Source organism: Centropristis striata, chromosome 15 (genome assembly GCF_030273125.1).
Source record: "Centropristis striata isolate RG_2023a ecotype Rhode Island chromosome 15, C.striata_1.0, whole genome shotgun sequence".
In the NCBI taxonomy this organism is placed as follows: Eukaryota; Metazoa; Chordata; class Actinopteri; order Perciformes; family Serranidae; genus Centropristis; species Centropristis striata.
Window position 1 is genome coordinate 15,988,363 of NC_081531.1, and position 25,918 is coordinate 16,014,280.

General features: G+C 41.0%; 1 protein-coding gene across 1 annotated transcript; it reads left to right on the forward strand.

Annotated features, from left to right (window-relative positions):
- Window positions 1-764: 764 nt before the first annotated feature.
- Window positions 765-22,871, forward strand: tecta (tectorin alpha). The gene is made up of 24 exons (XM_059350973.1): window positions 765-888; window positions 968-1,107; window positions 1,209-1,496; window positions 2,535-2,672; window positions 2,787-2,952; window positions 3,042-3,454; window positions 3,911-4,481; window positions 4,570-5,186; window positions 5,271-5,841; window positions 7,453-8,081; window positions 8,745-9,055; window positions 9,194-9,402; window positions 10,213-10,412; window positions 11,302-11,682; window positions 13,219-13,516; window positions 14,669-14,953; window positions 15,091-15,201; window positions 15,603-15,805; window positions 17,631-17,794; window positions 17,918-18,166; window positions 18,605-18,767; window positions 18,852-18,936; window positions 19,129-19,257; window positions 22,604-22,871. Exons 1-24 carry the CDS (start codon window positions 789-791, stop codon window positions 22,717-22,719), a joined length of 6,537 nt encoding a protein of 2,178 aa, XP_059206956.1. The 5' UTR covers window positions 765-788; the 3' UTR covers window positions 22,720-22,871.
- The last annotated feature ends 3,047 nt before the right edge of the window (window positions 22,872-25,918 follow it).

The following is a 25,918-nucleotide window of genomic DNA, read 5'->3' on the forward strand; positions in this document are numbered from 1 at the left end:
AAAATAACAAATCCAGATAACGTCTCACATCATCACATCAAATCATTTTCCCAAAAGTGTCTAGTTTTAACCTTTTACTGGGTAAAGTTGACATTGATTTATAAGCACTTTAACTTTTAAATTCACGTTAAATTCTTTCATTAAATAATTACGTTTAAATGCTATATGGTGAATGGAAAATCCACCAACTTGGCTGTAAACCCTTCTTTGCCAATGGGAAGCTTGCCAAGCCAAGCACTGAACAGCCCCAAAGGGCCACTGCAAGACCTCGGCAATTCAAACCTGCTCACTTTAAGCCATTAGTGCCCCCGTGTTTACGCCCCTCTCCCTTTAGCCAACAAGGCATGGATGGATCCCAAACAGAAGTGGTAATGAGGTCCTAAGCAGCCTCACGACTTCAGACACAGAGACACTGGAGCACAGCGGGCCACTTCGGTCAGCTGCAGGGAATCAAGGCACAGAGAGGCCCGTAGTCCACTGTTGCCGGCTCACAGGGGACCGTAAGGCAAATGTGATCCTGACACATTGTTCAGGCTTGCATAATAGGTCCTTTTCAGGGCTCCTCAGGGGAGACCTGGGAGCCTGATCTTAAAGAAGTAACGTGACGTTGGTTTAATGGTTCTCCCTCCTCTCCACTTTTGTCTAACGACCTTGTTTATTAGAAGTTGTCCTATGACTCATGTCTGCCTTCATTTTCATCAGCTTTAAGGAAAATGCAAGGCAGATAATGTAACAGTTGCTAATACACGTGGAAGTGGAAACATAATGAGCAACCTATTCACACTTACATGATCACAAACTCCTTTGTTTCCCCATCTTTTAGAATGGTCCGGCCAGGCTGTCCAGTCATTCTGCTCCACCTCTTCAGCATCTTTGTACAGACGGGAGGTATGTGTCATCAATTCTTTCAACATTTAGGATTGAGAAAAGTCCATTTAATGAGCTCTGATGCATTATTTCATTTTAGCTCGTACTCAGGATATCCTGTACCCATATGGACCCGGCCATAGGGATCTAGAGACCCCAAAGATGGATGATGGGAGCTCTGCTGAAATTACTTTGCTCATTCCATTCGTTTTCTTCATTATCCCATACCGTTCCATCTATGTAAGCCCTGATCAAAACTCCCTAAAATAATTTATTGCAACTTATAAAAAATAAATAAATAATACATTACAGTTATACAACCCTGTCTGTTCTGTCCACAGGTCAACAACAACGGTGTGATCTCCTTCAACGTGCAGGTTAGCCAGTTCACACCAGAGGGTTTCCCCCTGAGTGACAGCAGATCATTCATTGCTCCACTTTGGGCAGATGTGCACAACGGCATCCGCGGAGATGTGTACTACAGAGAATCCACTGAACCGGAAATACTGGAAAGGGCAACGCAAGATGTCCGGAAGTATTTTAAAAACATGCCCAGCTTTACAGCCACCTGGGTCTTTATTGCAACATGGCACCAAGTCACCTTCTACGGAGGAAGCCAGACAACCCCGGTAAAGTCCAGACCCTGTTTAAAATAGCTTGGTTTCTATGCAGCAACATCGTTTTCCGAGCAATTTTTCTGCACTGTGCAGGCTATAACAGTTTATTATTATTTTGAACCCAACATGCATCATTCAGCTGAGAAAGAATGTCTGAGTTGCATTGCAGTCTAATAAATGTAACGATAATCCAAGACTAGCGTTAGTAGGTATATGTCGAATAGGTGCACTGATGGGTCCTCATTAAAATAGCAGTTTAGCAAACGGCAACATGTTAAGAAAACTGTCTGTCAGCAAAATAGCACCAAAGTGGGAAAAAAATCAATGCAATATCCAGAAATGTCAGGTTTGAATTTAAACTTACATTTGCTAACTTAGTACACCGACTGAATGAAAGGAGTAGCAACCAGAAGACTGTCAGGTGTTTCCCTTCAAAATGTCCCTCATTATGGAAGTGAACTTTGTCCCCTGGCGTAACCGTGTAGCAACAACAGAGTGGAAGTTGACATCAAGTATTTGTTTCACTTTAAATGGATGCTAGCAGTTTCTTCCTGCTTCCAGCCTTAAGCTAAACTGAGCTCCCAGAGATACTGTACATCTCTACTGACCTTGGTGTTTTTGGTGATTTTCTTGTCCAAAGACATTTATCAGCAGCAGTTGTACTTTAGCTAGACATAAAAGAAAAAAACAAAGAGATTAAACTGACATCACTTTTATAGCGATATGATTGCCATCAAATTTTAATAATACTTATATCTTCTGTTCTAATTTGCCACATGGTGAAAATTTTCCACCAGTGACTACATCTACAGAATGTAATTTAGTCAGACATTTGCTTAGTGGCATTTTGAAATTTAGAAAATTATTTTTTTGTGTTCAAAAGTTAAGGTTCTGAAGAAGAACTGGGTTCTCAAATGCAAATGAATGAATCTGCTTTTCTGTTTGAAAGTGAGACATATGTTTAAGGTTGAAATGATTCATTTCTTTTTTGTATGTTACATCTGTTTTTCTCGTTGTGAAACTATTTTAATCCTCTTGTTTGATTAAAAGGTGAACACATTCCAAACTGTACTAATCTCAGATGGCGTGGCCTTCTTCAGTATGTTCAACTATGGAGAAATCACATGGAGCACAGGAACAGCCAGTGGGGGAGATCCTTTAACAGGACTGGGTGGGACAACAGCTCAGGTATTTTCATTGTCCCCAAGATAATTTCTTATATACTGTATGAGCATCCTTTTTTACGTAATAGATATAATAAACCATTTCACCTCACATCCCTCACACCTTTCCCCTTTTCAGTCAGGTTTTAATGGTGGAGACATCGGTCACTTCTTCAACCTGCCCGGATCACGATCAAATGATGTCGTGAACATTGAACAGACAACCAACGTAAATACCCCTGGGCGCTGGTTCTTCCGCGTAGACACTGAACTGATCGATCCTGCCAATGGCTGCAGCTTCAATGGCAAGTTCAATCAAACACTAATAATTCTCTCCATGCAGGTTTCTCTAATGCATAAGTGTAATTGTAAGTCTTTCTTACATCCTCTCTAGGACGTTTTTACAGACGAGGGGAAATCTTCTGGCTGTCTGACCAGTGTTCACAGCGATGTCGCTGCCTTGACCTTGACAACCAGGTGCAGTGCCAAGAGGCTCCATGCGGGCAGCTGGAGACCTGCGAGCAGCAGGAAGGGGCCTTTTACTGCCAGCCAACCCGCACCAGCACTTGTGTGGTATTTGGCGACCCTCATTACCACACCTTCGATGGCTTCCTCTATCACTTCCAGGGAACTTGCTCCTACCTGCTGGCCCGGCCCTGCTGGGAGGTAGCAGGGCTGCCTTTCTTCAGCGTGGAGGCCAAAAATGAGAACCGTGGGGTCGCCTCTGTTTCTTGGCTTAGAGATGTGACAGTGGAGGTGTATGGTCACAGAGTCATGTTACCCAAAGGCAGTTTGGGGACAGTCCAGGTAAGAATTTGTGGAGCCCTTTATATCAGGAATTAACACAGTATTTTCTTTGTGTGTGCTTTTTGGTTGGATGCGTTTGAGTATTGATTCGGGTTATGTGGCTACCTTGTTTTGAAGTCCAAGATGATTTTGAAGCAGAAGCCTTTTTTCGCTTATCCAAGAATAATAATAGGTGCAGCCAGACTATTTTCAGTGCTGTAGAGCTAGGTCTGTGTATGTGAGACTATGGAGGAGTTGTTTGGGCATCAATCAGATCACTTATCACTTCCCTACCTGGATTTTTTATAGTATCCAAGTTTAATCTGACAATCCAGGATACTAGTTTTGTACCGTTTTGTCATGATAGAGAGGAGGAAATCGGCGGTATTCTAAATAGCAATACATTGATAATGGGCATAAGTTATGTAGCATCATCCTTTGTTCCTTGCTTGATTTTTCTTCCAATCTCCTCTCAAGGTTGATGGCTTGATGAAGACTTTACCGGTTCAGCTCCAGCTTGGTGCTATCAGGGTCTACCAGTCTGGGGTTGCCATTGCTTTAGAAACAGACTTTGGGCTCTTGGTAACCTATGATGGCCAACACTATGCATCCATCTCCCTACCCAGCTCCTACTTCAACAACACTTGTGGCCTTTGTGGTAACTACAATGACGACCCCGCTGATGATCCTGTGCTTCCTGACGGCTCTCTAGCAGAAAGTGTTGTGGAGTTAGGGGGCAGCTGGCGAGCAGAGGACACAGACTGGAGATGTACAGATGGCTGCGCCCAGAACTGCAGCGTGTGTGATCCTTTAACAGAAGCCTTCTACTTTCGCTCAGACTACTGTGGCCTCATCAACAAAACTGATGGACCTTTTAGGGACTGCAGAGCTGTAGTGGACCCTACAGCCTTTGTTTATAGCTGTGTATATGACATGTGCAGCAACAGGGATAATATCACCACACTCTGCCAGGCCATTCAAGCCTACGCTCTGGCCTGTCAAGCCCTTGGTGTCACGATACGACCCTGGAGATCTCGTACATTCTGTGGTGAGATTAAGTTTTATTCACTTTACACAGATTTTTTAGCTAACATTAATTGACTGCCACCTGACATCATTTCCTTTCTCTCACTGTCTCTCAGCTTTGTCATGTCCAGAGTTCAGCCTTTACCAGGTGTGCACAAGTGCCTGCCCAGCCTCCTGCTCGGACCTCACTGCCCCCCTGTATTGTGCTCACCCTTGCACTGAAGGCTGCCAGTGTGACCAGGGCTATGTTCTCAGCGGCAGCCGATGTGTACAGCGGGAAGACTGTGGCTGTGAACATAACGGCCTCTATTACCCCCTTAATAACACTTTCTGGGCAGGTCCCAGCGGTGAGGAAGGAGAATGTACCCTCCGTTGCACCTGCGGACCTGCCGGGGAAGTCTCCTGCTTCAACGAGTCCTGCAAGGACGGTGAGGTCTGCAAGGCGGAGGTGGGCTTGCTGGGTTGCTACCCTCGAAGGGAGGGAGTGTGTTCAATAACCCAGAACTCAGTTACATCCTCCTTTGATGGCACCTTCATGCTGTTCCCAGATGACAGCTCATACTACCTGCTGAAGCTGTGTGGTCCAGTGCCAGCTAATGGCTCCATGGTCGAGGTGAAGATGGGCAGGCGGCTGGTGAACAAAGGCCCCTCTTGGAAAAGACCTGTAGTAGTTATAGTGGCTAACCTGGAAGCTCAGATGGGAGGGACAGATTTTGATATAGTAAAGGTAAAAGTATTTTCTCTACAGAACCTTTTGTCATCTATTTTAAGCTGTTGCATACCTAAACTAAGACACCTTTTTGTGTTCCAGGTGAATGGTGAACCAGTGGCGCTCCCATATGTCCATCCGATGGAGACAATGATGATCTACAGAGCACCAGGCAATGCAACAGTGGTAGAGTCCCGTGATCTGCTTCGTGTCCAGTACACTCGCCAGGGACTCCTCAACATCTCCCTCTCCACCATCTTCTACAATGTTACTTGTGGTCTATGTGGCGTCTTTAATAGCAATTCCACTGATGACCTTCGCCTTCCAAATGGACGTCTGGCAGAGTCTACTGAACAGTTCACAGAGGGCTGGCGGTCCATTGCTGATGACCTCACTTGTAATGGTGACTGCGATGACCTGTATCGAATGTGCACAGACTTGCGCCTCTACCAGAGTCCTTGGATGTGTGGCAACATCAATGACCCGGGGAATAGTTCATTTCTGGCGTGTCATGCAGTGGTCAACCCCTCGCCATTCTTCAGGAATTGCTTGTATAATATGTGTGTAAAGGAAGGGAATCGTTCAGCCCTGTGTTCATCGCTGCAGGCTTATGCCACCGCCTGTCAGGATGCTCAAGTAGGCCTTGCTTCTTGGAGGAGCTCCACCAACTGCCGTGAGTTAATATACTTTTACTTTAAAGCAACAGGCAGCGATGTGCAAGATAATACTTCACAAGAGCTAGCTCAATGTTCACACTGATCATAATGCACTAATTCACAGAATTACGATCATAGTTCATGGTCCCAATTTTCATTTTTTTTTTAAATGAGCTCCTCCTGTAGTTGAAAATTTGTTGCCAATGTGGCTGATGACTGGACTTTTTTTCAACCCAACAGGCATGTGTTGTGCATGTGACGTGTTCTTAAGCATGTTCATTCAACACTGGGAACAGGTGGATATTTTAGTTATCTGGCATCAAACCCAGAGTGAAATTAAAAAATCTCTGTGTGGCCTTGCCAAACATTGCCAAAAAATATGCCTTCAAACACTTCGAAATCTGTATTACTATGTTATAACTTTTTGTGGAAGTAACCAAGCAATCCTGACATCAAAGAAATTAAAAGGTTTTTCAGATTTGAATTTGGTAGGAGGCATATCTTTTCAAAAGATCTTGGCTAGCAGTTTCTTTTTACTGTGTCATTTTGGTAAATGCACAAAATATACCAGTTATTTTCATTTTTAAATCTTTCTACAGCTACCGATTCATTCATTCCCACTTCTGGAACCCAAAGTATATTTATTCCCCTAGTGAAAACACAGAATTGAACTTTACGTCTTATTTTGCTCTTTGATTAATGCTTAACTTGGATCTTTATAGCCTTGATAGCATCACGGCACTCTTGTTTCTTCATTGTTCCAAAATCAAATAGATAGGCCTGTTTTACAGCGACCATTTTGACAAATCTCCTTGGGAAAAGCACAGGTGGAACTAATATCAATGACAATGGCTCTGTTCCAGCAATTATTAAAATGCAATTTAGCATTTTATTAATTTTTTAATCACGACTGTGTTTGACAAGTAAAAGGAACATGTTATATACATATTCCTCTTTAGTTCCACTGTACTAATACTTACCTCTTCTTTGAAGTTATACTCACTCATACTGTTCAGGCTTCCATGATGGCTCTGAAAGCTTGCTCCTCTGTGGACCGCAGCTACTGTATAATCAGCTTCACAGCATTTACCCAAAATGTCCTTTGAAACTTCGCTCATCATTCCTTCAACGTAATCACCTCTCAGCTGATTATTTATATCATCTGTATTCTCAGAACAATCTGGTTAAAATATGGCTTAATCCATTGCTTGTGTTTGTTGCTAGCACAGTCAGCTGCTTATATTTCTCATTAGCGACCAACATAAGAAAACTTTGTCCAATGAAGGTAACCATGATAGCCACAAAGAAAAGCATTGTATTTAGTTAGATTTTGATAAAATATAAGATATGCCAAAACATACTAAGCATATGGACGGACACTCAGGAGTGGTTTGCATGCACAGATATTTTCTTTTGTCATAAACTTGGTCACCAGTTGAATCCATTGTAACTGTGGTGAGTCAAAGCTACATCTGCTACTAAGGGACTAGCTTAAAACTCAAAGGCACCATTCAATTCAACAATGAGTGACTCACACACAGGATTTTGGTGGAGTATTCTTGTTCACTGGATTTGTCCGTTGTCTTTGCTTCATACTTACTTCGTCTTACCTTGTCCTTCCATCTCAGCTCTTCCATGTCCACAGAACAGTCATTTTGATGAGTGCACCGGCGCGTGCCCTCTGACCTGTGCCAACTTAGACGAACCTGAAGAGCCATGCCCTCTGCCATGCCAAGAGGGGTGTCAGTGTGAGGACGGCTTTGCACTTCGCGACGGCCTGTGTGTAGCTCGCAGTGATTGTGGCTGCATGAGCCATGGGCGCCAGCTGGCCACAAATCAGACTTTCTGGACCGACTGGGAGTGCCAGGAGCGCTGCTACTGCAATGGTTCTGACAACAGTGTATACTGTCAGCTCGCACCCTGTCACCCTGAGGAGTACTGCCAGGAGAATGACGGCCTGTATTTCTGCCAGCCGCGCACTGAGGCCCTGTGTGTGGCTGCTGGCTATGGACATTTTCTGCCGTTTGGTGGCATCCCGTTTGAGCTGCAAAGCTCTTGTACTCTTAGGATGGCCACCACCAGCTGTGGGAGAGATATCAGGGACCATGCAACCATCGGAGGAACTTTTCCTCAATTTAAATTGGCAGCTCGTAATGAGGAAAGAGACACAGGCCAAGCAATTTGGGTGAGGGGCTTTGTACTGGAGGTCTACGAGTATGAGATTGAAGTGTCTCGAAGCTACAAAAACACTGTCACGGTGAGTGCATGAGAGTAAATGACAAAAAAACTATGATTATATATTGTGTGACATCTTAACACTACTTTTATACATGACCCCTGAAGGTCACAGTTGTTGTATTTGTGAGGACATGTTATTTCTAATCAAGCCGATTGAATAACCAGGCAGACGGTGAATTCCTCTTTGATTGGCTTAAGGTGGATCTAATTTCAATAGGCATCTTTTATCAGGCTGGATTTGGCTCAGACAAAACCCCGACCCTGAGCGACATTTGGACCGGGTTCACAAACCGACTAAAAGATCTGAGGAGGAATAGAAATGACACACAGCACTCTCTCACAAACACACACACACACACACACACACACACACACACACACACACACACACACACACATACACACACACATTTTTTTTCTCAGTCTCTCCTTCTCTCTTATACAATTAGATTATATGAGAAGCACATAGAAGCTCTTTCACTCAGTCTTAATGTTATCCATTCCTCACCTGGATTTCCCCACATACTTTGAAAACATGCAGGTCAGATTAGGAAACTATGACAGAAACTATGACTTGGTGCTAAAAATGCTTCTCAGGAATTTGTAAACTGATGCGGATCCCAGACAGAGAGTTAAACCTGTTGAAACTAGAATCAGTTTTAATGAATCTCTCTTCACTCAGGTGAATAAGGAGCGCTTGTACCTTCCTCTGAAGCTGGGCCCAGGGAAAGTCAACATCTTCACCTGGGGCATGCAGCTCATTCTGGAGACAGATTTTGGCCTGAAGGTGGCCTTTGACTGGAACACACTCCTCCTACTGACTTTGCCCCGCGACCTCTACAACACCTCCTGTGGCCTCTGCCAGGGCATGCCCTTATCCCCACCCACCCTAACCACAACTGACTGGGGCATGGCCTGGGCAGAGAGGGACACCTTCTGCCAGGTGGGCTGTGGAGACTCCTGCCCACGCTGTGGCCTGGGAGAGACGAGCGAGCTAAATGATGCCCCTCTCATGGTGGCTGATGCCAACATGAACATGGACACAGACAACGGGGCAAATGAAGTCAACACGGGCATACGTTTCCACATCGGAGATGGACTGTACGTGTTTGTGGAGCCTGAGGCGGTGAGGCTGTGTGGGCTGATTGTGGATCGAGGAGGTGTGTTTGCTCGGTGTCACAGCAAGGTGGCGCCAGCGTTCTTTTATCAAAGCTGCCTGCAGGACACCTGTTTGGATCAGGGAGCTCAGGATACAATCTGTAACTGGCTGCAGATATATGCCAGCACCTGTCAGACCCAAGGGGTGCCTGTTACCGGCTGGAGGAGCGAGACCCCGTGTGGTGAGTGCAAGTCTGTCCTTAAATTCACCATGTATGTACTCATATTTTCTTGCATGTAGTGCTAACTACTCATGCAGATACTTTTATTTGTACATGTTTTGAGATATCTATCTCTAAAAAATAAAATCATCACCTGTGTTATGATAAATAATCCACAGAACACACTGTCAGTTTTAATGGAGGCCGTGTCTTTGGTGGAAAGTAGTTCTCGTGAAAACTGTTGACGGTAAAGTCAACAGTGTGGATTATTCACAGTAACGAGGACATCATCTCTGTTCACATTTTAAATGCTTAATGTCAAAATAACAATTTTATTTTCATCTAATTTTTCAATGCAATGAATATCACAAACCTAACCAAATCCAATTCAACTCCATTGTATTGGGTTTAAGGCAGAGAGATGCATATTTCAGACCCCGGCCACATGAAACTAAACGTAAAAGGTTTTTTTCTTGTTTTTTTTGTTTTGGGTGAACTGGCTGAAACAGTGATATAAGCAAATATGATGTAAACAATACACTCACTCTTTTTTTTTTTACATTCATGTTTGTGTGTAGCTAGGCTAACCATGCCCTGACTCCAGCTCTGTACCTAAATTCCTCCGTGGTACCTTAAATTCTTAAAGAAAGTTTTTTTTTTTTTCTCAAAGTGAGATGATAAGCTCTAAAAGTGGACTCTCAAATCAACACGTGTCCACAAATATTTACCCCTGAAAAAGTCCTCACCCAGAAAAACTGGAAAATGTCCTATGTGCACAATGCAGCCAGTGCAATCCTTAGCTAATATCTTTGCCAACCTGCCTGCTCCCAGTCCAGAGTTGTCCACCTAACAGCCATTACTCCAGTTGTGTGTCGGTTTGCCCGCCCCAGTGCGCCCCAGCCCGCGGCCAGAGGGACTGCAGCCAGGACTGTGTGGAGGGCTGCCAGTGCGACCAGGGCTACGTGCTCAACGGCAAGAGCTGCATCCTGCCTCAAAACTGTGGCTGCTACACTGATGGCAAGTACTATGAGGTCAGTCTCACATCCAGCACCACATGGAATTAACTCAGTGACGTGTGCAGCCAAAACTGGCTCAGGTCCTGATTGGCCTGTCAGTGTCATACCCTTTTTTTAAACAGTATACCAGCCTGGTATAAATATGCAAAAAAATGTAGCTTCTGTTTAATGACGTATTTTGTATGAAATTGAAACAGTAAATATACAGCTCTGGAAGAAAATAATAGACCACTCTCACAAATGTTTCTTAAATCAGCATCTCTACATCTATGACAGTCAGTCCATTCCAATGTTTGTTCAATTCCAACACAAGCCTCCTCATTCTACTTAATGAGACACTGATCAGGTGATCACCTGAACCAAATATGATTTTATGACGGAGATTATAAAAAACACTGCTGTGATTAAAGATTGAGATTATCCCACCAATAATGATTTCTAAACTCATCCTAAATTAAAATATTAGTGTTGTGTTGTTTAAAAATTAATATTAACATGTTTTCTTGGTCTGAAAACACTGCATCTTTTTTATTTTGACCTGTTGTCATTTTCTACCAATATATGCTCTAAATGGCAATATTTTAAATTCAAATTTGAGAGAAATGTTGTCAGCACTTTATACGATGACACAAAAATGTTGCTCAAACGCACACCTATTAATAGTAAAACCAGCAAAACTGATCATTTTGCAGTGGTCTCTATTTTTTTTTTCCAGAGCTGTATTCTGCTAAAGTAAGGTAAATTCTCACGAGTAAAAACTAGAACTTGAATGTTTGATACAGTATGTTTTGCTTTACAAACTCACAATAATAAATTGTTCAAACAAATTGTTTCTGTCAGTCAACTTATCAGTTATGATGATGGTTTTAGTTCTGGTTTTAATAGAAGCCTTTCTTCATTTCAGCCCAAGCAGCTGTTTTGGAACAGTGACTGTACTAAACGCTGCCAGTGCATTGGACGAAACCTTATCCAGTGTGACCCGAGGCGCTGTAAGGCCGAGGAAGAGTGCACTCTGCGGTACGGAGTGCGGGGCTGCTTTGCCAAGCGCTCCCAGCACTGTGTGGCGTCTGGCGGTGGGGTCTTCAGGACCTTCGACGGGGCGTCGCTGCGGCTCCCGGCCTCCTGCTCCTTCGTCTTGTCCACAAACTGTCACAAGCTGCCCGACCTCTCCTTCCAGCTCATTGCTAACTTTGATAAGTGGAGCACACCCAACCTCACCACCATCTCTCATGTCTATCTTTACCTCAACGAGGAGAACATACTCATCTCCGGCAGCACTGTCAAGGTGAGAGAAGCGTTGGACCATCGTGGAAATTACTAATTGATCCCTGTCATTATTTCTACTCTGCATTTTGGTTACAGTACATTGACTGTAAAATTGTATTGCTGACAAATCTTTAAACTCATCACTATTTTATATTAACAACAGATAAATAATTACATCTGATGTACTGTTTTTTCTGAGAACCGAAACAAAACTAGGAAGAACTTTACAAAGCCATGCTTTGTCAAGCATATGTCTAATTTAAGTGGAATTCTGCCCCCAAGTGGCCATAAACAGCATTAAAGCATCTTTAAGGTAGGCCTATGTAACTTTTGCTGAACACTTTGGCAGCAGGTGGCAATTTCGGGTATATGATAAATGCTTAAACATAGATGAGGAGTGCCACAAGTAAAGAAGAGTTACAAAAAAAAAAAAAAAAAACGACTCAGCAATGTTAATAACAAAGCAGTATCAAGGTTAAGTTTGCTTACATTTGCCACCAGAAGCTGTGTTATTTCTTCTATTAAGTGCTACAAAGTGTGCAATAGAACCATTATCTCTATTGGGAGATTATTGGTGGGTTTACTGGAAGTATTTCCACCATGATTCAGCACTTTTCCTACAACTTCATCTTACCCCTTTTGGCCACAATTGTAACTTAAGCTCTTCAATAAACATATACATTATTGGTATTATTCAACTTTTTATTACATTCATATTAATTTCACCCAATACCACTTTACAAACTATTCCTACGTCAAATTCTTCTGACACAGCATGGCAGCATTGCGTCAGCTATCCAGCATCCAGCATTCCCACCACAGTTTCTTCAGAAATTGCATTCTCTGGGTTGTTTTTATATTATCAACTTACTTTCTTCTGGCTATGCACAGTCTGCTGTCAAAGATGCCTTTATCAAACCTCCTCTTGAGAAAGTAAACAATCAGCTCCAATTCAAATGTCTCTTTTCTTGCCAGAGTACTTGCAGTCCAATTGACCAATTATCAGTAATAGCTTGTTGGAGCTTTAGGCCGTATCATTCCCCTGAAAGTGCACACACAGAGGTAAATAATGATTTGCTGATTGCTTTAGCTTTGGCCCTTGATGAGTTTTAATCCTGCTTGATCTGAATGAGCCATTGACCTCAACAATTTTCTGAAATGCCTTAAGAATTACTTTGGTATTGGTGTATTGGCTCAGGTTATATTCACCAGAACAGTAATTACAGCTCCATCTCAGTTTGTCACAATCTTAGCTTTGGGCTGCCTCTTTTCTTTTCTGCTACTCCTCAGTGACACTTTGTAAACAGATTTATGGAGATGACGCCCAAATCTACATTTCTGCTCCAGATCATCAAACTTATTTTTTAAGCTCCACCACCACTTCTAAGTTTTAAATCTCAGCCAGGAGTGTCTCAAGTTGTATCTGTATTGTGAAATACTTCCATTAACCTTGGTACATTAGTTACAATGTCTTACCAAAAGTCACGGTTAGTGTCATCAAACCTGCAAGTTCGGCACTTGTTATTAAAGACGTCTGTCTCCTGTGTCTTTACAGGTCAATGGGACACCAGTATCAGTACCATTTCTAACTGGGCTGATGACACGCCTGTCCACGTCTGAAGGTTTCATTGTCATCGACACACCTCAGGACATCCAGATTCGATACAACCGCTTTAACACCCTTAGCATCACAATGGGCCAGCGGCTCCAGAACAAGGTGTGTGGCCTCTGTGGGAATTTCAATGGAGACCCCAGTGACGACTACATCACCTCCAGGGGCAAGCCGGCTGTCAGCGCCCTGGAGCTCGCACAGAGCTGGAAGACCAACGGTATGCAGAACAGGTGGGTGAGGCTTACAGACCTGGAAAATGTTGGATATTATTTACAGATATATAATCATGCAATTCTTGGTAAACCTTTGGGACATCATCCTGTAATGTAACAATTAAGCTCCACTAATCAGGTTTTTTTATAGTAACAATGGTAACTTATATTAAAAAAGGGATCTGTCATATTGAAAAACTCACAGATTCATCACCAAAACTGGAAAACTGGGCTATTCATGGCGGTGTTTTGACACAAATTTAATACCAGCCAACCTAGTTCCAGAGGCTTACATTTTTGTATACTCATGACTATGTACACACAAAGACAGAAATGGGCATATGCATGATTTTTGTCAGATATATAAAGCCACACATACGCCTGATTCTGTTTTATAATTCTTGGCCATTGTGTTGTGTCCCAATCCACCACCTATTAGACTGTCACTGAAATTTCACAGATTATGTCAGTTCAGTTCAGGTCAGTATGAACAGCTGTGGCTATTTGTAGCATCCACAGCATTGCATCTTCACAACTTATCATGAAGAGGGTGATGATGGCTCAAATGTTCATAAAAGGTATGGTATTGTCGTATAATAATAAAAAAACTGAACTTGAATGTGCCTTTGATTTATATTTCACAGGACTCTGTGCAACCTGAAAACGAATAACAGTCATTGAAAATGTCAAGCAGCTGAAAACGATGTTTCCTGTCTCAAGTTTTAATCAATTTTCTTCTTATTATGTCACCTGCAGCTGCCCCTTGTGTACGTCTGGTCAGAAGTCTGCATGAGATGCAAACATTCTCTTGAAATAAAAATATCTGTAATGTACTCTGCTTTTCAATCCATGCAGGGAAAGGTTGTGGACAGCTTTACAGCTTTACAGCTTTACAGCTCATTTCAGCTAACCTCATCACAATCTCTTTATGGGTTTGACTCGATTTGTTTTTGTCCACTAGCCTAGCGATCTGCTGGGGCCCCTTTAAATTAACACTTTAATTAATTTGCCCATCACTCAGATGGATTTGCACTTTTGTACCTCTCTTTGTGTCTGGCATTGGGTTTCATCAGTAGAGCCTAGCTCACTTTGGGTGTATACAGCATGTACAGTATTTACAGCTTGAAAAAAAAAAGGTGTCGAAAGCAGTGACATCACAGTTTGCTTTTTATCCTTCTCATCCAGCTGTGATGAAACCCAGTTTGTGGCTCTGGCTCAGTCATGTGAGAACACGGCGGTGCAGGCGCTGCAAAGTGAAGATGCCTGTCAGAAGCTCACCCAGCTGAAAGGTTTCTTCCAGCCGTGCCACGGCCTGCTGGATCCCCGGCCCTTCTACCAGTCCTGCTACCTGGACGGCTGCTACAATCACCGCAAGGCTCAGGTCTGCGGCTCGCTGGCTGCCTACGCAGAGGCCTGCCGCTCCATGGGCACCCTCACCACCAAGTGGATCACCCAAGAGAACTGCTGTAAGGGCACCACGAGGCACCAGCACACATACACTACACTGCATATCTCTCTTTCTGCTGCATGCAACGTTTATTTACGATATTTTAGCTTACCATGTGTGTGTGACAGCTAACATTGTGTGTGGACCTGTCTTTAGCAGAATGGATCTACGACCCCTGTGCAGGAGAGATCTGCACAAACTTCACCTGTGAGCTGGAGAATGGAGGCGACCTGTGTGGCTGTCCAGAGTTACCTACCAGCACTGGAGGTGAGCACTTAATAGGGCAACAAGGTCGACATATCATCCAACCACACTCCTGTTCCAGTGTGTTGTAAATGACACCATGATATAAACAAGCTTAAGACTGAACAACCCATTCTGAAATATGATACAGCTAAAGTGATAGCCTCTTGGTCTGACTTAAGTGGAGTTCAGCAGACTAGAAAATGTAATACTTTACCTAGCATCAAGGTGAATCTTCTTTATTTATAATGTTCCAAATATGTAGGCTGATTTATAAGTGTAACATAAGAAGCTCATGTTTAATATGATTTCTTCCGAATGCTATAATAAACCCTTAAGCAACAGTATTTTCAGTCTCCAGGTATAATGATATTGGGCTTGCAGTGCCATACACAGTACCTGATGTCTGTCCGTGTGTCTGGCAGGTGATGATGACATCATCCAGGCGGAGGTGACCTGTAAGCATGCTCAGATGGAGGTCTCCATCTCAAAGTGTAAGCTCTTCCAGCTGGGCTTTGAGCGAGAGGACGTCAGGGTCAACGACGAGCACTGCGCCGGCATCGAGGGCGAGGACTTCATCTCCTTCCACATCAACAATACTAAAGGCCACTGCGGCTCCATCGTACAGGTCAGCTGACATTAATTTGTATTCTTATCTGCTCCATGAGCATACTGATTTTTTTGTCTTCTATCTGGTTTGCCTTTTGTAACGCTTTATTTTTAGAGTTTTGCTTCTGTCACTCAAAGGTTTGGTTTAACTTCGGTACAGTCTTGTGTAGTTTTAAGAGGGTTCATTTTACAGTATATATTAGTTCAGCATCAACAAATTGTTGCAGCATTAATTTAATTGAGTTTAAGACATTGGTACTGTAGGACTATAGTGATGCCCTCGTTGATACAATTTTAATTTCATAATTCCTCATTTTTGTGTCCACACTGCATTTTACATTGTGTGTCTACGCCCAAACTTGTACTCCAGAAATAGTTCAACAATTTGAGTAGTTAGTTAATTAGTTCAAGGGTAATATGAGAAGATCAATATCAATCTCATGTCTGTGGGTTGAGTACAAAGCTGATGTTGGACGTGGTTAGCCTAGAAAACATTAGAAAAACCTGTGTGCACACACATATCCTTCCATTAGAGCCTAATCTAATTTGTAAAATCCATACTCAAAAAACCTGTTTTAGTTGAAGTGCTTATACTATTTCTTGGCCAGTAACAGCTTTCCAGAGTGATGTCACCCCAGTGAGGTTGCCAGGTTTGTACCATCATGCCTCTACAGAGACATTTAGCAAAAACCTGTGGTCAATCTATATCGAAACATTTGAGCAGAAGTACTGGCCAAATGGATACATTTCGCTTGCCAAGGAATAGTTCCAGCACGTGAACTTTGGTGGATGATGTGTTTGCCAAATTGCATTCATTATTTCTGGTTGGCGCTAGCTAAATTGTGGGATCTGCTGTTCATTTTTTGACTGCCCTCTCCCAGCTGCAGCACAGTTTAAATAGGCCATGACTGTATTTAACACACAGACATGATATTGATAAATATCGTCACATCTAACTCATTGAAAGCAAATACACATATTTTCCAAAAAGACAGAAAACATGTTTCCCAAAATGTCAGACTGTTTCTTTTACTATTAACAGCAACATATCAAATTATAATTTGATATCCAATCTCATGTATGAACTTTTTTACGCATCTTTGTCTAGTCCCTTTCATAGTGCGGTCCCACAAATGTATATTGCCTGAAAGATCTGTGCTGGCTTTTTGCCTTAAGGTGTTCATAGTGATCCCGCGAAGGTGTGATATTCATGCCCTTTCATTTTGCAGTCCGGGGTTGCGGAACAAGGTGGGAGAATAGTGGGAGGAGAGGATAGTGACGTGCAACAGAGCAGCAGCAGTGCTGCTAGCACTGCTAGCACAGTGCTAAGAGTCTGCACAGTTAGCACTGTAGCAGTACAGTATGTATGTGGTGCAGCAGCATGTGTTCAGTTAGTGACCTCCTTTCGTTTACAATAAGCACTGGACACTCTGTGCACAGTTAGCCAAGTCGGTTTGTTTACGATCAGCGGCGTACACTTTCTGTACAGTTAGCATGCCGGTTTGTTTACAATAAGCAGCGGGCACTGTGCACAGTTAGTGACACTGCCGCAGTTGTTGTACAGCTGCTTAACACGATTCGATGACTGTCGGACCAAGTGGTGTCACGCGCAACGTCAAATATTCGGCCTTGCCGCGATGGCCCTTTCAACAGTCCAACCAATATTCCACCTCTGTGACTACCTCTGGAGGCAGAAAATTGGTGGGATCATTTGATCCCAGCATCCCGCTTCTGGCACATTCATAGTTCAGGCAAGATGTTACAGAGCCGTAAATGTCCCGGCATGAAACAGCACTATGAAAGGGGCTTCAATTTCCTGACGTTGAATCTTTCTACTCTGACAGTCTAACGGCACTCACATCATGTATAAGAACACTGTGTGGATAGAGAGTGTGAACAACACGGGGAACGTCATCACCAGAGACAAGACCATCAATGTAGAGTTTTCCTGCGCATACGAACTGGACCTGAAGATCTCACTGGAGACTGTCCTCAAGCCCATGCTCAGGTCAGATGAAGCACATGTAGATGCAGAGATTCACTGTTAGAATATTGTAGAATATTATGTTTTCATCAATTAAAGCAAAATGCTACATCATGACATAACATCCATTTCTCCTCCACTCCGCAGTGTGATAAACCTCACCTTACCGACTCAGGAAGGAAACTTCATCACCAAGATGGCTCTGTATAAGAACTCCTCATACAGAAATCCATACAGGGAGGGGGAGGTGGTGCTCAGCACACGAGACATCCTCTTCGTGGGCGTCTTTGTGGAAGGGGCAGATGAAAACCAGCTCATCCTCATAGTTAACATGTGCTGGGCCACGCCGTCCCGCTACAGCAGTGACCGACTACGTTATATCATCATAGAGAGAGGGTAGGCTTGGACCCCCCAACATACACACATGTAGGGCTTAGAATCACACATATATATTTTCCTAGTGCTGCAACTAACAACTTTATTTTTGGCCTATAAAATCTCTGAAGAAAAAGTGAAAATTCTCTTTTAAAAAATCCCAGATCCCCCCAAAAATATCTTGTTTGTCCAAAACACAGTTAAATATATTTGATTTACAATGATAGAAGAGCAAATGCAAACACCAAAACCAGTGAATGTTTTGAATTTATGCTCAATAAATGACTTATGAACTATAAATCTATTGTCTATATATCGATATATCTGTCTGTATGTCTTACACATTGCACCTTTAAAGTAGGAGCGCTTACTTTTTTCAGCATTAAGTTAAGCTGGTGGTAAAGTAAGACAATTCTCTTCCTCTGGACACTCATCATCGTCTCTTTTCTGTCTCACTAGGTGTCCAAACATTAAGGACAACACCATCGGCATGGCAGAGAACGGTGTATCTCTCACCTGTCGCTTCCACGTCACCGTTTTTAAGTTCATCGGGGATTACGATGAGGTCCACCTCCACTGTGACGTTTCTCTGTGTGACTCGGAAACAAACGCCTGCAAAGTGGTGAGGAAATTTGAAAAAATTTGAAAGCAAAAGTGGTGATGAAACAATGTGTGCTGTATTAATGTTTGTGTACTGTGCGTCTAGAACTGTCCACACAAGAGAAGAATGTACTCAGAGGACACTGACCATAAAGAGCACATACTGAGTGTGGGACCCATAAGAAGGAGAGGTAAGTAAGGGCCAGGTCAGGTTTTAAGAGCTACTGGTTTTTATACCTCTAGAGTCTGGAAACTTGCTTTCAAAGAAAAACATTACATTTTTGATATGTGATGTAATTCCAATAGTTCCAGCAGTTACTCTGTAAAAATCCCCCCCAAAAAATGTAGGTTATTCATGATTCACTTGTGATGTTTTCCTTTAGAAGCAGACTGGTGTGAGGCTGAAAATGGAGGCTGTGAGCAGATCTGCACCAGTATGATGAGCGGGCCGGTCTGCAGCTGTGTGACTGGGATGTTGCAACGAGACGGGAAAAGCTGCCGGAGTAAGAACCAGACACACACACACACACACACACACACACACAAAACAGACATGGTTGTTTAATGTCATGTTGCATAGTTAAATTTCACATTGAACCAAATTGATGTGATTAAAAAGCAGCAACAAAGTGAGCTAAAAGGGCTGTTGATAAATGCTGAATTCATCTCTACTTCTTTTTTACATTAATTCCTGCTTGTCTCAGCCTCTTTATGTAACACTCTGCTCTGGATATTTCACAGCAGCAGGCTGTACAGCGTTACCTAACGTTTGTTGATTAATAAGTAACACAAGCTGGACATTTGATGCAGAAAGGAGACATTAAGAACCTACCTGCGTCACTACACACGACCTGGAGCGCTAGTGTAACACTATTTGATATAGATATGATAAGGAAATAAGCCTGAATGGTTTACCTCATTTACCTCAGCACTTGCCATTGTGTACATTTCCTCTGTTGAGTTTGAGTTGAACTGAGACTTCATTCATACTTGAACTTTTTAATCGAGTGGAAATGAGCCAGTGACGCTAGCAGATGCTAAATAGTAGTGGTAGTAAGAGTCTTTGCACATATCATTGTCATGCATATGTAGGTTGATATCATTATTTTTGCCATTTAGTGCTAAACCCTTGAACACTGACATAAAAACACATCAGCCTAAATAAATTAATATAGTGTTTAACACAATTAATACATTATTGTGAGTGATCTCTTCTGTAGACCAAGAGGCCTCTGCACATGCATCTAGTATGTAGTCTGTGGTTTATTATTGTTACTAAATACAGAATACATTTTTAAAAAATGTTTAAAAACTGAGATATAAAAATAATTTAAAAAAGTGTCAGTGTTTACTGTGTTATATCCTATTTTGTTTGTTTGAAACCCCACACTGGATTATCAGAATTTTATCGGTTGTCTACTATTACTACATTTTTTATATTTTTATTGTTTAGATATTTTTACTTCTTCATAATAAGTGCAATATATGTGTATCAGTATAGTACTATTTAGAATTGCAAATTGTATTGAAATAATTGAATTTAATTTGCATTAATTTGAGGAAGGTTGATAAAGAGGTGCAAGTGTCTGAAGCCCAAACCCCTAATTTATTCAGAGTAATTAGAAAAAAAGAAAAAACAAATCCAAAAAATAGTCAGCATCTCATTAAAATAGAAAAAATATAGATGTAACAATAAAATAACATAATTAAATATAAAATAAATCAACATTAATATTAAAACAAACAAAAGAAACAATAGATATTTAAAATATTTTGTACTATTGAACATCTTACATTATTGATGTTTTCTTGTTTTCCCAGCTGTGAGCTTGAGCTGTAACCTCACACCTGCGGTTTCTCTGCTGAGCATCAGCGCTGTGATCTCCATGTTCCCGGCTCATATTCACGCTCTCCTCTCCTAACATCCTGCCAGCAAAGGAAGGCTACACATTGAAAAAAAGAATAAAACACAGGAAAGACTTGAAGATGCACAAAGTTTATCAATGTTGATTAGCCAGTAGATCAGCTGTGTTCCAGTCAGAGAATCTAGACCGAGTACACTGTACATTCACAAATGTTTGAGTCCTCATTTTATTGATGCAACTGAGGGTAACCAAACAAGAAAAGCTTTCTTGACATTCATCCCTCAACCTCCTCTGTTATTTACATATATCAGGACTCCTCATTGTGTATTATTGTCTACTTAAAGTCACTTTGTGTAGATTTTTTAAATGAGATTATAACATCTTTCACATTATTGTGATGGCTGTTGTTTCTAGAAAAATGAATGTGTTACCGTCTGCCACAGCTTCTTCTTTATACTTCCCCCAGATGGCACCAAAGTGAGACATTTTCTAATACTACACATATTGGGTTTTCCTGAATGTAAATCATAAATAGTTGAAGCTAATGAATAGTGGCATAAAGGATGTAATTTGTAGTGGTCAACGTAGCATTACCTGCACGCTGAAATTTGATCACAGGGTTTTGCATTTACAACTGATATCAATAAGTGTCCGTTCCACCAATACCCCTTTTGACCAAGGCTGTTCAAGGGCCAGTGCCTAATCTCAAAAAAACTCTTTGCTTTTCTCGAACCACAAACTGCTTAGGGGTTGCAAGTTGAACCAACTGCCAAGCGCTAGAACTAGATACTCGTTGGTTGAAAAGGAGTACAAGTGGACTGGTTCCGCATGATTTCCACACTGCGGTGTGCCTGTAGTGCCCAGTTAAGGCGAGTCTGCACACCATTTAAAAGGTGTCTAAGTCAGCAAATATGTTGGATGTCCTGCTCAATGTAGGCCTATGGGATTGCATACTTTGTTTAAGGGGCTATGCAAAAAATTAGGTTAGTGGATCTGGTGAACTTTTCGGCAAACAACAACCAAAAGATTAAAAAATTAGTCATTTAACTGATTAGTTGATCTGCAGAAAATTAACCGGAAACATTTTTGAAAATCGATTAAATCAACTTATGTCTTTTTTTAAGGTGAGGAGGCCAAAACACTCTAGTTCCAGCTTCTCAATTGTGAAGTTTTTCTGCTTTAATTCATTCTATGTGATAGTAAACTGAATATCTTTGATTGTAGACTGTTAGTCAGGCAAAACTAAACACTTGAATATTTGTCATCAAGGGCTTAAGGGAATTTTTTTATTTAATTTTTTTATTTAAATTTTTTTAGATTTTTCACCTTTTCCTTGACATTTTACAGACCAACGCATTGTTTGATTCCTTCAGAAATTAATCAGGAGACAATGCAAATAATGATAACATCCAACCCTAAAAGCAGCAGACCTGCACATATTCAGCACTAACTCCCCATCAACAACAGTCAAAAATATTGAATAATAAGTGTATGATTTTCTTTATGCAAATAATATACCCAGAAACAAATTAATACCATATATACATGTGCTCTGATAGTGGAATAAAGTCTGTGAATATAAACTGTGTTGGACGGTAGATCTACTGGCTAACTTTAACCAGAGCAGAGTTGATCTATTGAGTTCCTGTTTGACGTCTTTTGACAGCTTGTAGCTGTAAAGAGGCTGCAGATCATGTAATAACAATTTGTATTGGATGTCAAAGTGGAGTTGATGAATAAAGTAAGTATTTATGTGTGAGGAAAGCGCCTTGTCAAATGGATACTTATATTTAGAACTCAAATTTTGGTGTCATAGCTTAGTTCCCGGGTTGTATAAGATATGCAATCAATCAGTTGTGCCATTAAAATATTTAATTTTCTGTCTTTTCTAGTGTTGTAACACTCCTGGTTTAAATATTGACTGTTGGCTGTGACTCATCAACACTTTGCCTTTTAGGATGGACATGTGAGGACATATTCTAACACAGTCAATAGAGTGTGGTTCTCCAAGTATGGTCCCTGCTCAATGTTTGGCACCTTAAACGTTATAAATGTCAGTATATGTCACCACACTTTAACTCTTCAGTGTTCTTTACTGAAGCCAACTGAAATCCTCAGTTCTGGATTAGTTTTACAATAAGGAGCAGTTTTTCATTGGTAGGCCTGTTTTGCTACCCTCTATGTACAAATGTACAGTCCCTTGTCTGTCAGTTTGGTGGTTTATGTCATTTTTTTAATAATCAGTATCTTGTTTTGATGTTTAAAAACGTGACTATAAGATGTTTTATTCTTTGAGAGCACAGCAGCACCGACCGACTTTTAATAAATGAAGACGTTCTCAAAGTCAGTGTGGGTCGAGTTTATTCAGGCCGTTCTCAGGCATTATTCATACATATACCTGTGATATACCATATTTAGATATAAGTTTCAGGGTCAAGATGGGTCAAAAAAACTCACAGAAAAGACCACTGTTTGTGTCCCATGTGAAAGTTATATAAGTTAACTTGAATAGCTTGAAGTTATATATGAAGTTACCTTTCATATATAACTGCTTCAGGTTCTACATCACATAGTTTTGACCCAAACTATGATATTTTTTCTAAACTTAACCAAGTAGTTTTAATGCTTTTAGTAGCTGACCCCATGAAGCATGAAACAGACATAAAACTGCCAACATTTACAATGTTAAATAAAAGGGTCATAGTTTATTAGGTGTCCTACGAACCTTTGTGCATACATTTCCACCCTAGGCAGAAAAACCTTTACAATCTAATTTTATTTTACTTTGATAAAAAGCACCAAAAACCAAATGTATTTCCTCGTCTTTGAGAAGCTGACCGAAAGTAAAGTTGGATCAATGCAGCTGTCTCCTAGCAACATCATTCCTATAAAATGATTTGTCTCATTCAGTCCACACCTAACGTTACAAAATCTATTCAAATTAATTCTTTCCACAATATAACTTGCCTCTGAGGCATTAATGTACCCTGTAGTCAACCAGTGACATTTGATAGCAGTTAATTAAAAGGGAGGTGGAAGAAAGTAGGTTGGGTTGCACTGTTCAAACAACACTGAAAGAAAATACTTGATGACTTACAGTTGTGTAATTTATAGCCTTCATTATTTTGTAGGCTGCTTTGCCCTCACTGAAACATGAGTTAAAGCAAACCCTTTGCAGAAATCAAGTATAAAGAAGATTAATGTGAGGTCGAACAAATAAGGCAACAGGAGTCTTTGTACAGATTTAAAATGTTCATAATGTTAAAAAATAAAGGCTTTGGTTCTGCAGCTGTTTATGGTTCAACTTCAATTCAAGGCAACAGTGTTATCAAACGAGCAGTTAGCAATACTGTTATCCCATCCACACACACACGAGAGTCAGTTAAACAGTCTTCCAAGAGCTCATATTACACTTGTATCTAATCAGAACTGTTAACATCAACTGCAGTTAACAATAGATTATGAAAGTTCCTTGGTTTTTATTACTTTAATGGAGGCTAGCTTTAAGTGCATTGCTGTCTAAACACAAAACAAATTGGCTGCAGAAGACAGGTTGACCTTGTTAACACTGACAGTAAATCTTACTGATAAGACTCCATGTTATGCAAAGGAGTTATACGGCTTAGTTTTAGATTCAGCAGCAGGTTTGAATGAACATTGTTCCCTTTGTGAAGCAGCGGACATTAATGCATGCAGGACACTAATCATATACATGCCCTTCAAATGTGCTTTGCTGGTATATTAATCCTTGTCCTTATTTCCTTCCCTCTGTGGTGAATGTTGGGCCTGTTGTGTATCTATGGTTACATAAGTATGTAGGTGTTTTGTGTGTGTGTGTGTGTGTGTGTGTGTGTGTGTGTGCATGGGGTTAGGGTATCAGACTCTCTTTTTATTGTATCTGCGTTGTGTTGTCTATGATGATGTAGGGTGGAGGAGGGACCAGTCGGACACGGGTGGTCGTTATATTTGCGGCTCGGACCGCGTTGTGCTTAATTTCTCACAACGGCTGGCAGCTCAACCTTAAACAGTGCAAGTAAACAGCGAGATCACGCAAAAGTATATATATATATATATATATATATATATTTTTTTTTTTAATTTTATTTATTTATTTTTTTTTCAATGTCCTTTAAGGGGTTCCGTACCTATTATTGCTGTACCTGTAAAATCACTGTTTTTGCACAAAAAAAACATACAAAAAATGGCTATATATCTAATCCAAAAAGGAGTGGAGAAAGGGGGCAATCATGTATTTGTACCCTTCTCCAAAATATATTGCCCAAATATTAAGATTTTTAAAATTAAAAAGAATTGTCACCTGCTCACCAGTTCATACTAAATACTGACAACATATTCTGAAAAAATCCACCAGTTGTGTGTTTTCTTACAATAATACTGCAAAAATTAGCTGTTCTACTCGGACCATACTCAAACGTAATTCCCATGTATTTGTTCGTTATTTCATCATGTTTATGGTATTTGACTGCGTATGATTCACAGCTCTTAAGTAAAGTAAAGGCGGTCAAAAAAGTGACTCACTGTATAGTTTAGGTAAGGTGACGATTATAGAAAGGGTTCCCTGGTTTTCTCAACCATGAGTACTGTTCAAGGTATTCCCTCATTGACGTGATGGTGGCCTCGCCTGAGGGTGGAGAAGTGAAGTGGAAGTGCATGTTTGCATGTTTGACTAAAGGGATTGGCTTTGTCATAAAAGAAAAACTGTGTTTGAAGAACAATTATTGTAATTATTTGGGAGAGTGCTTTCACAGCAATTTTCTCTCCCGCTGAAAGCAGTAGCTATTTAAAACCTGTTTGTTTGTGAGTTAATTAATATTTATTACATGCATGTCCTCTGGTTCTTTACATAACATGGCATTCAAAGATGATTGATTAACATCATTATTATTATAGTGTGCAGCACATGGATCTTATCTTGATCATATCTCTTTCATCAAGTTTAATACCCCCTGAATGACAGTTTTGCCACATGTTTATCATATCACGTTTTAATGATTAATATTTGAGTAATGTTTTATCTTCATAGAAGTTGAATGTGAATGTGCTTCAATCTGCCAAATTTGAGATACCGAGTTAACTGTCCATACTGTAAAGGGTTCAGCTTCTGGGAACCTGTATGGGGTCCTTACATTTTATACAAATTTCCCCCATTGCAAATTAAAGTCTCATGCACAAAATAATATATTATGACAGCATCATTCAAATTATTCTGATGATGTAGGCCTACGTCTATATTTTGTTGTTTTGTATTTTGCCTTTCATTTTCAGATGAAAGAAGAAGTTTCTATTT

Bases quoted from the DNA above. Each gene is read 5' to 3' on its own strand.
- tecta (XM_059350973.1), top strand. From the start codon at position 789: ATGATCACAAACTCCTTTGTTTCCCCATCTTTTAGAATGGTCCGGCCA. The intron at 11,683-13,218 runs GTGAGAGAAGCG...GTGTCTTTACAG, and splicing joins TCTCCGGCAGCACTGTCAAG to GTCAATGGGACACCAGTATC. The intron at 18,768-18,851 runs GTGAGGAAATTT...CTGTGCGTCTAG, and splicing joins AAACAAACGCCTGCAAAGTG to AACTGTCCACACAAGAGAAG.